This window comes from Leptosomus discolor, chromosome Z (genome assembly GCF_034619465.1).
Source record: "Leptosomus discolor isolate bLepDis1 chromosome Z, bLepDis1.hap2, whole genome shotgun sequence".
Lineage (NCBI taxonomy): Eukaryota > Metazoa > Chordata > Aves > Leptosomiformes > Leptosomidae > Leptosomus > Leptosomus discolor.
This window is the reverse complement of record NC_141419.1, coordinates 56181577-56196423: the sequence shown is the minus strand read 5'-3', so window position 1 is coordinate 56196423 and position 14847 is coordinate 56181577. Positions and strand designations below refer to the sequence as shown.

The window sequence follows — 14847 nt, the reverse complement described above, 5'->3', positions numbered from 1 at the left end:
GACGGCGGCGGCACGGCGAGGGGCTCCTGCAGAGGCGTGAGCTGGTGGCAGCGGGGGCCGCCCTCCAGAGGGCCCTTCGAATTTCAATCATTTTGTACTCGGGTTGCAAAATTTGACACGGAAGCCAAGTAAAACTCACACCGGCAGCAGGCTGTGCGGTTCAAACTTTTATTCCAAGGCATTTCAGTGACTAGACTTCACAGGTTTCACAACAGCCACGTGTTACACGAGGAGAGAGCGGAGGCGCCGAGCCCGCAGCCGTGGCGGCTGCTGAGCGGTGTTTCCGCGCGTGTAGGACAGCAGCACCGCGCAACACCTCCAGACTTGCTGCCGTCACCCCGGCGACGAGGAGGAGACCTCTGCGGGAGGAGTTCAGCCTGGTCCTCGGGAAGGAATGAAGCCTCCCTGCAGTCCTTTTCCCTTTCACCCCAGCTCCTACAGAAGTCGCTGTGTGCTAGCAAATGCGGATTCGACATTCCTCAGTAAATATTTGATTGAGATTTTATTTAAATATAAAGAGATCATGACTCTCGCCAGAACTATCTCTACCTTCAGTTCTCTTTTTTTTTGCAATTTTCTTTTGTCCGATGTGTTTGTATCTCTTTGCCCTCCATTTTTCCTTACTTGTTACAGTCTCTTCCACTTTCTTTTTTAACTGTCATCCTTATTACTGCAAAACTTTCCTTTTTAAGCATTTACCCTTTTCTAGTCTCAGGCCCCGCAGCTGGTAGCATCACACTGGCCAAAATTTTTGCACACAGAAGGCATGTAGAAAGGGAGCCCTTTTGTGCATAAAGCTCTCTTGCCAAAGGGAAGCTCTAAGGTTCTAAGCTCTGTAGGTACAGAGCCTAACAAAAAGAACCCAAGAGAATCTGAGACAGTGTCTTACCCCTTCCAGCAGCAAAGAGGTAGATGCAGAAATGCTGTTCATGTAGACGGAAAGGAGAAATTTTATGGGCAAATCCTCATCAACTCCTTTTGTTGGCAGTCATTTATGCAAAGCACTGGCGTGTTCTCATGGCTGCTGCCAGCAGGAGAACAAATCGTTAACAAAGGTTAGATCAGCTGGACACACTGGTTAGGCTATACCTGGCTTGTTGAATGGGAGCTTGACACCCATGCTAATGAATTAATGTAGCATGCATTCCTTAGGTAGAAAAAAAAATCAGAATTTTGATGCAGCTAAGTGAAACAGTACTGATGAAAAAAAATATCCCCAAAATCCCTAAGCTAGGCAGGTTCATCTTTAAAAGGAAAAAATCTAAGTTAAACATGGCAAAAGTACATTGTCTCAAAAAGACATTTTTATGCTTCTCTTTATTCAGCTCTTTGCCCTGTAGTATAAGGGCCATTTGTGCGTGAAAAGTCTTGTTGATCATCTTCATCCAAATCCAAAATGTCTGGGATATCATCTGACTCTGAAGACAGGTCTGTAATAGTGAAATCTGGAACCTGTGTAGGAATGAAATTTCAGTCAATTTAAAACTAAATAAATTTGTGCAGTACTCCTCACTAAATTCAAGAGACAAAGGTGCTCAGCATCCCTAGAAATCAGACCCAAAATAATGAATACAGAGTGAAATATGCTCAGTCACATATGAAACATAGCATTAAGACACACTAAATACTATGTACAGTGTAGATTACTTGCATAGAAGACAGGAATTTGTTGTGGAGATGGAACAGAGCTGAACAGAGTGGAGTGTATTCACTGGTGACAGGAAAATTAAGAAAGGAAGTTTTAAAACTTATTTTGCCTCTCTTCTCTCCATGGAAACTGTCCTGAGGAGCTTGATACAGATGGCTCTGTACTGCTCTGCCTGCCTACCATATCAAACCTTTCCTGAGGAAACAAATATCTGGAAATGCAATCCCACTTTGGCCTCTGCCTTAACTGCATGTATAGTATTCTGTACTATTAAGCAGCACCAGGTTTCACGAATTGCCAGAGACATTAGTGGATATATGGATGTTACACACTTCTAAAAATGTTGGCTAAGACACTTAGGAGCTTAAGTCCCAACCCTTAAGTCCCCTTAGTAGGACTTAGATTACTTAGGCACTTCTGAAAAATGGGATATAATTAGGCAATTTACTCATAACCAAAAGATTTTTGTCCCAAGTGAAAAATACTTACATCTATACTTTCACTCATCGTTAGTTTTAATGATGGTGACGTTACATACTTGGAGCCAGGCAAAGCATCAGCACATAACAATTGCTGCATGCCGGCAGGACTTTGGTTCTGCATGTACAAAGAAGCAGCAACTTGAAGAGGCTTCTAGGCATTTGTGTAACTTAAGCTCAGGGCTGACTGGAGAAGCAGTTTTAATCCGTTCCCTAACTGCAAAACACCTTGTTTATGACTTACTTTTATGAAAGACAGTCTGCAAGACAAATCTATGCTTTGCCTGTTATGAAGACATGTCAGAAGAATAGAGAACACATCAAAGGATAAAGGGATTGCTGTTTCAGCTGTCAGGCTGTAGACAGCACTGAGGCACTGAACGTGAATCACCCCCTTCCTTAGAGCACAGGTAGCCACAGGGCACCAGAGACTTAAAAAATAGTAATTAAAATATTGATTAAAACTGAGCTTCAGAAGAATTTACGCAGCATGTCACTTATCAGGTGCTAATGTGAATACAATGAAATGCATAACCACTTTGAGAACTTAAGCTTGATCAAAATGAGGTCAGTAACTTTTGTCTCCTAAAAAATCAAAAGGCACTAGGAATGGGGGAAACATCTTTCTACTAGCAAGAATTATCTTGCATCTTTCTGCTTATGGGAGTTTATCTAAAACTAATTACTGCACTTAGAGAAATCAACTTTTTCCATTATCAGGACAGGACTCTATTTCATACTGCAGTACAAACAGGGATATCTTAAGAAGACTAAGGCTGAGTAGTCCATATGCAAACTTGTTTAAAAATGTGCCCAAACGGATGGTTTAAATAAGTTGTTTTATTCTGTATTTACACTGAGCAGGGCACATGGCCACATTCAGTAACTGCATCTGACCAGTGATAATTTTCACTATGTCCTAGGTTTAAGACACTTTTGTTTCTTGTATCCATGTTGTTCTTACTGACAACAGGATAATTGCTCGAATTTAAGTTTGTGCTTTCTTCATCTCCTTAATGCACACATTATAGGTAGCTGACTAATACTAGTAAGATGTTCACAGCCATGAAAGAATTTCAAACTGGAGTGTAGAGTAAACCAGGGTTGATGTCAGGATGATTTATCTCAGTTTTGAACATGGTAAATTGTGTTAGAGTAGCATATTCTGACATTGCACCAGTCTAACTAAAGCAATGCAAAGCCCTTAGTGTTACGGGCTTGCTTAGGTAAAGGACCTTCACTTCTGTATCACTTTTTACAGTTGATAGGAAGTTGAAACAAAGCAGGAAGTCAATTCTTGCAACAAAGAATAACGCCAGATATGACTCTTCTTCCTGCCATTTCTCTGTAAGACACAGTTGGATCACTTACACGGAATAGTGCAAAACTTGCAAAATCCTTGCATGGAATAGTGCAAAACATACTTCAGTGTTTTGCAGCCTTCATATACAAATGTTAATGTCAATACTAACTTAACTTTAATCTGTTTTTTCTTGCTTAATTTATTTTCAGAACCGAGTCACTAGCAATTTGAGAGACTGTTCTTATTTTGTACACTTTCAGAACAAGCACTTATTTTTAGTCATCAGAGACTCGTATTATCCAAAAGAAATAAAATTTGTCTTAGTGTGAAACAAATACGTTTAACAAAACACTATGCATAATGCCTCCAGCGAGCTGCTGCATGTAAGACTTTCAGATGATGCAAATGACCAACAGGTTGCGCTTAAAAATAAGTTAGGTTCTGTTTTCTCTTTTTGATTAGATGGCCTAGGTAAGTTTTTGGGTGGGTTTTGGTTGTTTGGTTTTGGGTTTTTTTTTTTAAATAAAGATAAATAATTCATCATTTTTTTCCAAATCCTTTCACCTATTTTACTAGCTATATAGTACTACTGTAACTTGCATTTTGGAAAAGATTACTGCAAAAGCTGTCTTAACAAATGGGAGAGATTTCAAAAGCTTTCGACCTTTCTTTAGTTTGAGGCAAACTAGCTATATCCCTGCAAGTCAAGCCCGTACACAGATCTTGTAATGTGGATTTAAACAATATGTATGCTACTATAAATATGTTTGCACAACTTTTATACCATATGGAGCTATTTATGAATGCTCCTATTTAAAACTTCCATAGCAAAGGATTAGCAACCATGATAGAATAATAGAACTCTGTTAAATGAGCCAGGAAAGGGGGAAGTTTCAACTAGCATGAATGATTTTTGAGTGATCTCTTAAAAGAGAAACAATCATTTTCTGAATTCTAAGTAAACCCTAAATAACCTTACCACTGATAATTACTTTGTTAGTATTCTAACCTTTACCATCGCAGTTTGTGTGATTAGCAGCCTTTGACACTGTTACATTTCATCTGGTTATCTGCCTTGCTGAAAAAAAAAAAAAAAATCAACTATTTCCTGTAATTTTCCACATATCTGGTCTTGTAGTTTTTAAAGAGTTCCAGAGAGACTTCACATCTTTCTACTCCAAGCTATATCCTCAAAAGTGGTTTTGGACTAAGAACAAGCAAGTTTCTGTGCAGTGCAGCTGAGCTGTTTGATACACGCAATTTTAGAGAAACAGGTAAGATGGCAGGAAAAATTTATGAGCAGGCTCTGCTCTTGTTAGTATCTTAGGTTTTCCTCCTTCTATCTTCTAAGCTTTCAGCACTTCAGCTTCAGTCCACTGTGGCAAAAAAAAAAACCAAAAATGGCTTTGGAAGGTGTCCACATCATTCTTGCCTCCAGTGGGCATTTTAATACCACTTTCTCTAACTGTGCTAGAGAAAAATACCAAGTTTTGTCTGTAGACTTGTAATTAGAATAGAGTCTAGGGATATGCTGTACTGAATTACCAGCGAGAAGACACCCATGCAAGCTAAAGTTGTAATTCAGTTTAAACATTCAGTGCTGTCCTCATTAGGAGAGTCTAGTAATTTCAATCTAGAGATTTTTATTCCATATAATAAACCAGGAACATACTGATTTGCTGTTACTCAGCCCTCTTCTCCTCCAAGGAAGGGTTCTTATTTCTATAGGGGGCAGGGCAGGGCAGCGCAGATAGAAACATACACTTTCAGGGTAGCAAGATCCAAGGAACAACAACACACCACAATAGCATGATACAGGAACCTGTGTACAGAATTTTTGGAATGACAGGCTATTAGCCCAACATTCAGGTAAGCATTTAACCAGGCATGCCTCTCTTCGTGGCCACCAGTTGTAGGTCAGCTGTCAGAAGTCAAAGTAACTTTTACACAGAAGGCACTCAGTAGTGCATGGTGAGGGATAAATGATTTAAAGGTCTAAGCTAGCGATTTTCTCCTTGCTTAGTAAAGCTGGATAGCAATCTAAAAGATTACAAAACAGTAGTGCAGCTTAAGGCAGAAGAGAGATATGTGTTGCTCCTGCATCAATACTAGATGGTGGCACTTACTTCTCAGTCCTCAATAAACAGTGAACAGTTTGAATACCTTATTTGATTGATGACCTCAGAATGAAGGCCCACAACCTCCAGATTTTAAAATACATACAAACAATGGGAATTCCCTTCTTTGAACTGCCAGCTGCTCCCAGACCCAATTAGTCCCATTCTGTTCCCCAGCACCTCTACAACAGTAGATGCACTCTACAAATTTTGTTACAAATGGAGATTCACCATCTCACGTTAATTTCATGTGAAACAGTTCCCTTACAAAGATTATTTTAGTTACAGAATATTTATCTGTAATCTTTTGTTGTTAGGATTTCACTTAATATTGTGCTTAAAATACAGTCTTCCTAACACTTCTAGACCAACCCTGACTTAACAGCTGAGCAAGCCCTCGCACATTAGAAGGCCATACTACATGTGATTTGCTTTAGTGCCCATATTATACCAGGTGAAGGTATTGTTCCATGTAACATGTCACTAGGTGACAAGCTTCCTTTGAACTCCATTTTTGCCTCACACTATTTGGTGACCTCTTTGAAAACGGTGGCCAATATTGCTACACAAAAAAATTACAACTCAAAGTTCCACAAGACATGCATTAAGAACAGACACAGCTTACCTGGACAGCCCTAAACCAAGAAAGCTTATTTCTTAGTGACTGTAATTCTCTTCCAGGGGAGGGGCTCACAAGATTTATTGAGGAACAATTCCACCCAAGCAGCTGAGTGTTAATGTACACTAGTCACTCAGGTTCAAAAGAGGGTAAATAAAGTTAAACAGGTTAAACATAGCGTCTGCAACTGAGGAATATATACTGTTTATAGGGAGCCAGCAACCAAAGCAGATAGCCAGCAGTCTCATGCATACAGAACACCTACTGCAAAGGCAGGACAAGGGTTTTTTCTGTCCACATCCTTCTCTTTATATTAGAACATACATCAGCTCACAGCTTCGGTCATCATTAAAGGTAGACAACAGCAAGCACCAAATAAGCAGCAGTAAAGCCAAGACTGAATGGAAGGATGCGCAGGAACTCGAAGGAAGAAGGAAATGCTGCAACAGTATCTTACCTATCTATACACACACACACACATACCTTTTCTATGCATGTCTAGTTCATTTGCTTTCTGCTGGACCCAGTTTGAAGGGGTCCCAGAACAGCAAGTTATATTTGTTTTAAACACCACTGAAATGGAGACAGACTTTGGCTACTGAAGCATTTATTACTAACGTACAAAATGAATTACAAAGACATAGCTACAAAAAACATACAAACGAGCTACACAACAACAGGCACCTGGGTACAAACAGCATGAATCTTGTCTTTATGCTGCATATTAAAAAAAATTATTGATAATGATTTAGTCGATCACTGGAACAACCTCCCCAGGGAAGCAGTCACAGCACCATGCCTGTCAGTTCAAGGAGCGCCTGGATGACGCTCTTGGTCATATGGTTTAGTTTTATGTAGTCCTGCAAGGAGCAGGGACTTAGACCTGATGATCCTTATGGGTCCCTTTCAACTTGAGACACTACAATTCTGTGGTCAGGTTACTGTGTTACACAATAGTTAAGTTCATATAGTTAATGTTAACACTGTCACAGCATTTAAGTAACTCCAGCTGACTCATGCAGAAACCCCACTTTCAGCTTTGAAATTCTGCACTCGCAGAACTTTTGTTATGAATTGCATAGCAGTAGAATTTGAAACAGTCAAATCCATAATAATCAAATGTATTATCTGCAGCAAACATGGAATTTAAGCAGACTGCAGGGCTTTTAAATACATTTCATAATATGTAAGGCTTTTACATCATTCCAGTACATATTAAGCAACAAATCAAATGCTTTTAGCTATGGTAGGTTTCATTTAGACTAACATTAATGCCATTAACAAGCATGGTGAGGTTTCTTAACTTGACAAACAAGGCATCTCGACAACTGTAAGCTGCCAACAGTTAGGCATTCGAGACAGTTTGAGTTTAAGAGTGGCTTAACTACACAGGACAATGCAGCCCATGTGTGAGAGTGTCCCTTCACTGTATCATTCCCCACTGCTATGTTTATGCATTTTTTCTCAAACACTTTTTTGACAGCTACACTTGCTAAGGCCACTTGTTTGGTCAGTCAGCAGAGTACATGCATGCTATGAAGTTTATTCAGCAGTGTGTTCAGGCTGTTTGTCTTTCTGGCTGGAATTTTTCTCCCCTTCACCTTTGCTCTCAGCATGCTGAATGCCAGGCAGTTGGGGGTAAAAGGGACCTACCAGCCAGTTCAGCGGCGTGTTGTTAACAAGATAATCCATCACATCATCCAGAGACTCCTTCATTTTCTTCAGCTGTCCTTTGCTAGTGGTAAGAAAGCTGTCTGATAATTCTTGGAAGGAGGATGCTGACCAGAAGCTCTGGTAGACATCACCTGCCATTGACCCAACACTGTAAACCTGATCCTGCACATTCTGTGGCAACCCCTGTAGGCTTGAGACCAGTGTGAGGCAGGTGGTCTGAAGCTGCTGAGTGAGGCTCCGTGCAATAGCTAGAGTTCTTGACTCAATGTGCTGGAAACAAAAAGCATAACAGCACATTAGTATCTTTTTATGATTGTAGCAGCTTTATGTTGCTCAAGATACATAAAGCAGCAAAGTGGATGTAAGTAAAATAAAGCTGTAGCAGATAAAACAGGTCTTAAGTCTGAAGAGTCAAGAGACTTGAAAGTACTTGATATTTCTTCAATGCTCAAGTACTTTATGGAACAGAAATATTGGTAGCTTCTACCCAGTGACAGATAAGCAAGCTCTTGTTTCAACTCTGGATAACAAGTCACAGCAGCAAAGTATATGCTAATCAATGAACCACTGTTTAAAGCTACATATAAGACTCAGTGAGTCTATGCCTGAGACCGCTTTATGCTGTTACTTCTGTTCTTGCCATAGAAAAGTGAGTCCTAGCTGATCTGGATCTGGATATCCCAACATAGGTTCACATGCTAAACAGGATGAGCGTTCTCTTGAAAGAAGAATGAACCCCAGAGTGTTTGCAGAAGTAGGCTCATTTAAGAGTCTGGGTGTCCCCTACTTTTCATAGTAGTCACTAGTCAGTTTCCCTGAGCTTCAACATTCAGATGCCGCATTTGCATATAGCTTCTGTGCTGTTAAGACACTGCACACTTTGGGGACAGTTAGCCATTATCTTGACAGTATACAACCCATTTATTTCAGGTTTACATCATTACATCTATTTACCTCAGCGCTATGCGGTTCATCACCATCATTTTGGCCTGTATTTTTCTTCCATTCTACCCAGGATTGATAAAGCTTTTCCTGAGCATCAAGAAGTTTCTTATTGGCACTATTCATGTTCTTTCTGGCATACTCAATCTGAAATACAGCCAAATAAGGAATTAAAGCAAAGAGTCCAAACAGTTCCATTAGGGATACCCTATCTTACCTGCTTTGTAACCTCCTTTTTTAAAATACTTGCTTTTAAAATACTTTTTATACTGAACAATAGAGTTCAGTATAAAAGACTTTGGGGAATATAAGTGTGTTCTGTCTCAAAGGAACAGGAAGCAGTTTTGAGATGTGTAGTGTATCCCTCTGTCTCAACTATTTCTGTCTCCCCTACTAGCATCCTACACAAGGATTTGAAAGTGTATAGAAGGCCATGACTCTTTATGTGCAGTTTGTCCTGTACATAAAGGTACATTGTTAGGAGAAGTCTCCTGAAGTACCCAGGAATGCTCAGAGATACCCACAGCAAGAAAAGCAAGCCCATACAGAAACTGGGATTTTATTAACCAAAAGGACTTAAAGGGCTGAAGTGTTTCTAAATTGCAAGAAATTTTCTTCACCTAATGAAGTCTGTGTCAAGAGGAATCTAACTTTAATCATGTCACTTCTATTTCTGCAGTGCTTAAAATTACAAGCAATTGCTAGTTAGTTTACAGCTTACCCTGATTTAGGACCTCTCCTGAATGGCAACGGAAAGCTCTGAATGGGAAATGCTTTATATTTAGAAAATGCATTTAGTCTGAGAGCACAATTCCAGTTTTCCTATGCCTCTTTTGGTTGTTTCCTACACTTTAAAACTATGCGACCATTTCCTTCTTATACCTCAAGTGAAAGCTTAAACTTACCAGACTAACAGTGTGGTGGAGCTGAGAGATTGTCTCCTGGCTTTTCTGTTTAGCATCTCTAACTTTGTTTAAGGCTTGTTGGTAGGCACGTATGCGGACCTTTGAAGACAGGGATCCTAGTCTAACGTAGTAGCTTGGTTTTTGAACTCCAACTTCAAAACCTTCAACTTTTGCAGCTTCTTTCTCTAGATATGCAGAAAGGAAGCAAATTGACCATGGAAAGAAAACTTAAGAGGTCTGAGGCAATTTTATTTGCTTAGTAATGGCCGAATACTGGACTTGTTTAGTAGTCCTTTAGCACCAAGGTAGGTTGACAGATCACCATATGTGGAAATCCTTACTTTCACTCTGCTTCCCTGTGAAGATGCTATTACAACTAGCAAGGCAAAAAGCAGTTTGGGAAGCATGTGCCCCCTCCCCACTATGAGCAAGTAATAAGTGGATGATTGTTTGCTTCTCTCCAATACAATTCCAACAAAATCAAACCTTAATTGGTCTTACCTAGTTCTGCTTCTGTAAGTGGAAGATATTGGTCTACAAGGGTCTCTGATTTAGTGAGAGCACTGTCCACTCCACTGCTCACCATTTGCACCACACGACTTCCGAGGACAGTGTTAATGCTGCCATTGACAACTGACTTGGTCATTTCTACGCTGTCTTGCATTGCTTCTTTAGTCTTGCCCACAACTCCCGTGATTGTGTGAGCAACAGTTTCCTTGGCACCAGTCACACTGGTTGTTACAGCTTCTCTGGCTCCAACAACTACATCCTTGGCATTGGCAACAACCTACCATAGGAAACAGGTTGATTCACTAAAAATATTTTCTAGTGAGAGCTACATAATCCAGGAATATAAATTTATGCTAAAGCTTGTAGAAGTATTGGCTATCCAGGAGAAATTCTGCCCTGAAAACATACATACAAGACAAAACAAAATATGACTGCCACACAGCCTTCAGCTTAAAACACTTCAGTGAGTGTAACTCAGGCACTATTTGCTCCACACTGAGCAGGAAAGAAAAAAGGACTCAAATTTGAAAAAAGATGCCCACCAGTGAACAGCAGCCATAGACAGATGTGTCCAATAGTGGGCAAATTTAAAAAGAGGCTTAATGGCCCCCCAAAGGCAACAAACAATTCTACAGGAACACTTTTCGCTTCCTCATTACTTATAAGCTGTGCTTCAGGCACGGCTTCTTGAAATCTTTCTCCCTACATTTTTAGTGATAATACAAAAGAGGAACGGTATATAGTGCTTCTGCTTAGCATACGTACATGGAAAGAACTTACCTTGTCAGTGGGTTGATTCAGTATAGGCAGTCTCTCTTCAATTTTGTCTAGACCTATACATGCATAGTTGTTGGCAACTACAACTATAAAAGAAATTACAATAGTTGGTTTTAATTTTAAGGGTTTTTCCTTAGTATAAATAACTCCAACTGAGATTTCCTCTTGAAAAAGAGCTCATGCAACAGCACTTTTAAAGTAGTTTCCTCCCCTTTTCAGTGAGATTTGACGCCACAAAGCCCAAGAGCAAGGCAGGTTTATAGCGCCAGACAAAAAGCTCACTTGCAAGCAGAGAAAATCCATTCGATAATTTACAAGCAACTGTTAGCACAAGCTGAAGCACCTAGCCTTCTGCCACTGTGAAACCAGGCTCCTGTTACAACAGCTTTGTGACACTGTTGCCAAATTTAACCACAAGTTGTTCCCCGTGAGGGAAAGAATAAAAGTAGCATGTGAAACCAGGTGAAAGGTGAGGAACCTCTTGAGCAAGAGACTAACGTAACCATCTCGCATATCAAGATGAGTCAGTCAGCATTATGAAAGCTGGAAACTGCTTTGGCTCTGGATTTTTTTTTTTTGTAGTTAAATCACACCCATCTAATCTCAACACACCAGGCAACAGGTGCAGTCAGCCAACTGAAACAGCACTCGAAAACAGCACAATCATGCTAAACTGTAACTGCATCTGGATATATAAAGCAATCAGCTGAATTAAAGTTATCAGCAGCTCCATCTTCGCCTTACTTTGTGGTTCCAGCTTCTGGATGATAGGCATAGCACTTGTCATGGCTACTGAAGTAATTGTCTTCACTCCTTTCTCTGCTATCTCACATACTGATTTCAGATAAGGATGGTTATCCTTTGTGGTAATGTAAGCTGTGGACACCATATCATAGGTGGAGCTCACCAAGGGAAGGTTGACAATCCTCGATACAATGTTCTGTTTAAAAGAGAAAGAGGTTAGTTGACTCCTGTTTTTCTGAACTAGACATAAAAAATATGGGGCCAACTCAGACATACCTGCTGTGGATCAATTGCTGCCAACGCCATTTTTTCAGGTCTTGAATCTCACACAGCCTGTGAGAGAAGCATATGAGTTATGGCATCCTCTTACCCACTTCATCTAATCACCAGACTTTGAAACCAACAACCCTTTCGTGATCAGCCCCACTGACCAAGGGGATTAGGACGTCCACATTCTTGCACACAGGAATTACATTTTATTATAAGAATTTAGAAATCCAAAACTTTGTTTTCCAATTACTTTGTTTCGTTTCAGCAACAAAGTAGGGCACATGCAAGAGACAGGCTTTGAGGTACAGCAGTTTGTTGTAGAATTATTAAAGAGTTACCGACTGGTGGATTAATGGTTTTGGTTGGGGTTTTTTCCGTGGTTTTTTGTTTGTTTGTTTGTGTGTTGTTTTTTTTGTTTTTGGTTTGGTGGTGTGGGTTGGTTTGGTTTTTTTTTTTAAAGAAGAAATACACCCACTTGGGCTTAACTGGTGAGCCAGGACAAAGAAAAAACAGTCAACAAGACACTGAAACTCTAGTTTAGGATGTGTAAATCAGATGAAGAATACACCACCAATATCTTTAATCAGATTAGATCTTCTATTAGCACAATGGAGTCAAGTTTGAAATTTGAGCCGTCATTGCTGTCCAAATCTTGAAAACACATGGAAGATTGAAGTGCTCATGTCAGCTCTAATCTCAGCTCAATTTGCAAAAGTCATTCCACTAAACTCACAAAGTTCATGATATCTAATGCCATGCCTGACGCTCACATAGGGCTCCCCCTGCTCAGCTTACTCCAAAGTTAGCATTCCTGAACCACACAGAGCCTAGGACTTTCCCACTGCAGAAAATTACTCTCCTTTATACTAGTTTAGACTTGTTACCCATCCAACAGTGAAACAGGCTGCAGACACCAGGCATTCAACAAGCCTATACTACTCAATTATTTTCCCACATATATCTCCCCGGACAAAATACTAACAGCTCTCCCCATATGAACCCTGTAAAAGGAGAGGGGTATTGCAGCACCACATAGCGAGAACACACACTGTCACCCTATGTCCACACGCAGGCTGAACTAAATCTGCAAGAAGCACTTTTTGCATTGATGGTTTCATATGACACTTAAGTTCCAGAAGAACCTGCAGAAGTGAAGGCAACAGAAAGGCAAGCTAGAAGTCATTCCTCAAAAGGACTGTCATTTTTGAGGCTTTCTGCTACACTTGTCAAAGAGCCAAGCAGTTTTCATTCTCATAAGTATGACAATATCAAATGGAGTATGTTAATATTCTGCCCAGGGTCAAGTAAAACTTTTCCCCACAAAGTAACAGGGAACAAAGACAAAGGTGTGTTGTTAACATTTTACAGTCATATTTGCACACATTAACACACACATGCCACAAGGTAATGCCTGTAATGAGATTAACCACTGTATGTGGATCATACAAGCAAGTAACAGATGAGTTACAGCAGTCACAGAGAAGTTTTGCTTCCATCTATCAAGTATTGAAATACCCCCATAAACAGGTTATGTTTCTCACACAGCTTTACAAGTCAGATTACCTAGAGTACAACTGAATTTCACTTTGAACTGCAAAGTATGCTGTAGAACACCAAAAGCAGCTATGAATCTGGCCTATGAAGGGCCCTTACTTTAAGGATTATTCAGTATTTGTAATGTGTCCCAGAAGATCCAGTCACACACTGCATGGATGTGAATTTCAGTCACTAAAATAGGAGAGTCAGTCTGTCAAGTTATTCCTGCTCTTAAAGACAGGGAAGATAACTAGGATCTTGCACAGTTTCAGAGACCCCCTCGAATAGTTTCAGCTCTGGCAAAAGTCTGATCCACTTCGCTGAAGTGGGTGAGCAAGATGCCGGAATCAAAGCCCACAGTCTGGAAGCGTATTTCAGAGACAGCAAAAGATCCTGAACCGGAAAGTGAATTAACGAAGTCACAAATTTCACTTCTACTTTCCCCCCTCGCTATGGAAAGAAGTTGACGACCAGAGAGCAGCACGATGAGCCGTGCAGACGAGTCAGAGAGCTTGCCCTGGCTAACCGCGCTGCCCAAGGGAGGAAGGCGCCCCAGTTTTCAGGGGCCACCACGGACCTCTGCAGGGACGAGGCAGCCCAACGCCCCTCCTAGGGGCAGGCGAGCACCTCGGGACTTTCTGCTCCCAGGAGCGCCGTAAGCAGCCCACCGAAACACACCGGGATTTGGGGCGGGGGGACCGCAGGGGCGATGACGGAGGCAGCGGGGGCGGCCCCGCGGCGAGCCGCCGCCGCAGCCCCCGCCCGCAGGCTCCACCATATTGCGGAGTCAGACCCGCGGGGCGGGGGGGCGCCGAGCTCTCCCGCCGCGCCGCGGCCGACAACAGCCGGGCCGGAGCGCCTCAGGCGGCCGTACTCACTGGGGAGGGAAGAGCCGCCGCCTTACGCACGGACGCTGCTGCTGCTGCTGCCGCCGCCCTTCGCGTTTGCGTTTCCGTTGCCGTTGCTGTTGCCGCCGCCGACAACTAGGGAGGCCCGGCCTCGCCCCGCTATTTACGGGGAGCGGCCGCCGCCGGCCGCGCGCCGCCCGCTCTCTCGCGAGAGGAGGGCGCGTCACCGCCGCCGCGCGTCACCGCCGCGGCCGGCCCCGGGGCGGGGCCAGGCCAGGCCAGGCTAGGCCCGGCCGGGGCGGGAGGCGGGCGGCGGGCGTGCTTTTGCGAACGCCCGTCGAGCATCCGGGGCAGGAGGGTAGAGCGCCCTCCGAAAAAGAAAGCTGGATAAAGGAACGCGCTGTTCAGCCGTTCCCTCAGGAGGGCGGCCCTTGCACCTCACACGAACACAAGGACCAGAGAGAGCGGTTGATCC

The 14847-nt window shown here is 42.0% G+C and overlaps 1 protein-coding gene across 3 annotated transcripts; it reads right to left on the bottom strand.

Annotated features, from left to right (window-relative positions):
• Positions 1-487: 487 nt before the first annotated feature.
• PLIN2 (perilipin 2) lies at positions 488-14434 on the bottom strand. 3 transcript variants are annotated; one of them, XM_086479060.1, is made up of 9 exons: positions 14403-14434; positions 11995-12051; positions 11719-11914; positions 10978-11060; positions 10189-10474; positions 9688-9872; positions 8795-8929; positions 7820-8110; positions 488-1452 (listed from the first exon to the last, which is right to left on the bottom strand). In XM_086479060.1, exons 2-9 carry the CDS (start codon positions 12022-12024, stop codon positions 1318-1320), a joined length of 1341 nt encoding a protein of 446 aa, XP_086335186.1. In that variant the 5' UTR covers positions 12025-12051; positions 14403-14434; the 3' UTR covers positions 488-1317. The 3 variants fall into 3 exon arrangements, with proteins under 3 accessions (XP_086335186.1, XP_086335187.1, XP_086335188.1); XM_086479061.1 differs by having other exon boundaries at positions 488-1024; XM_086479062.1 differs by lacking the exon at positions 8795-8929.
• Between the last annotated feature and the right edge of the window lie 413 nt (positions 14435-14847).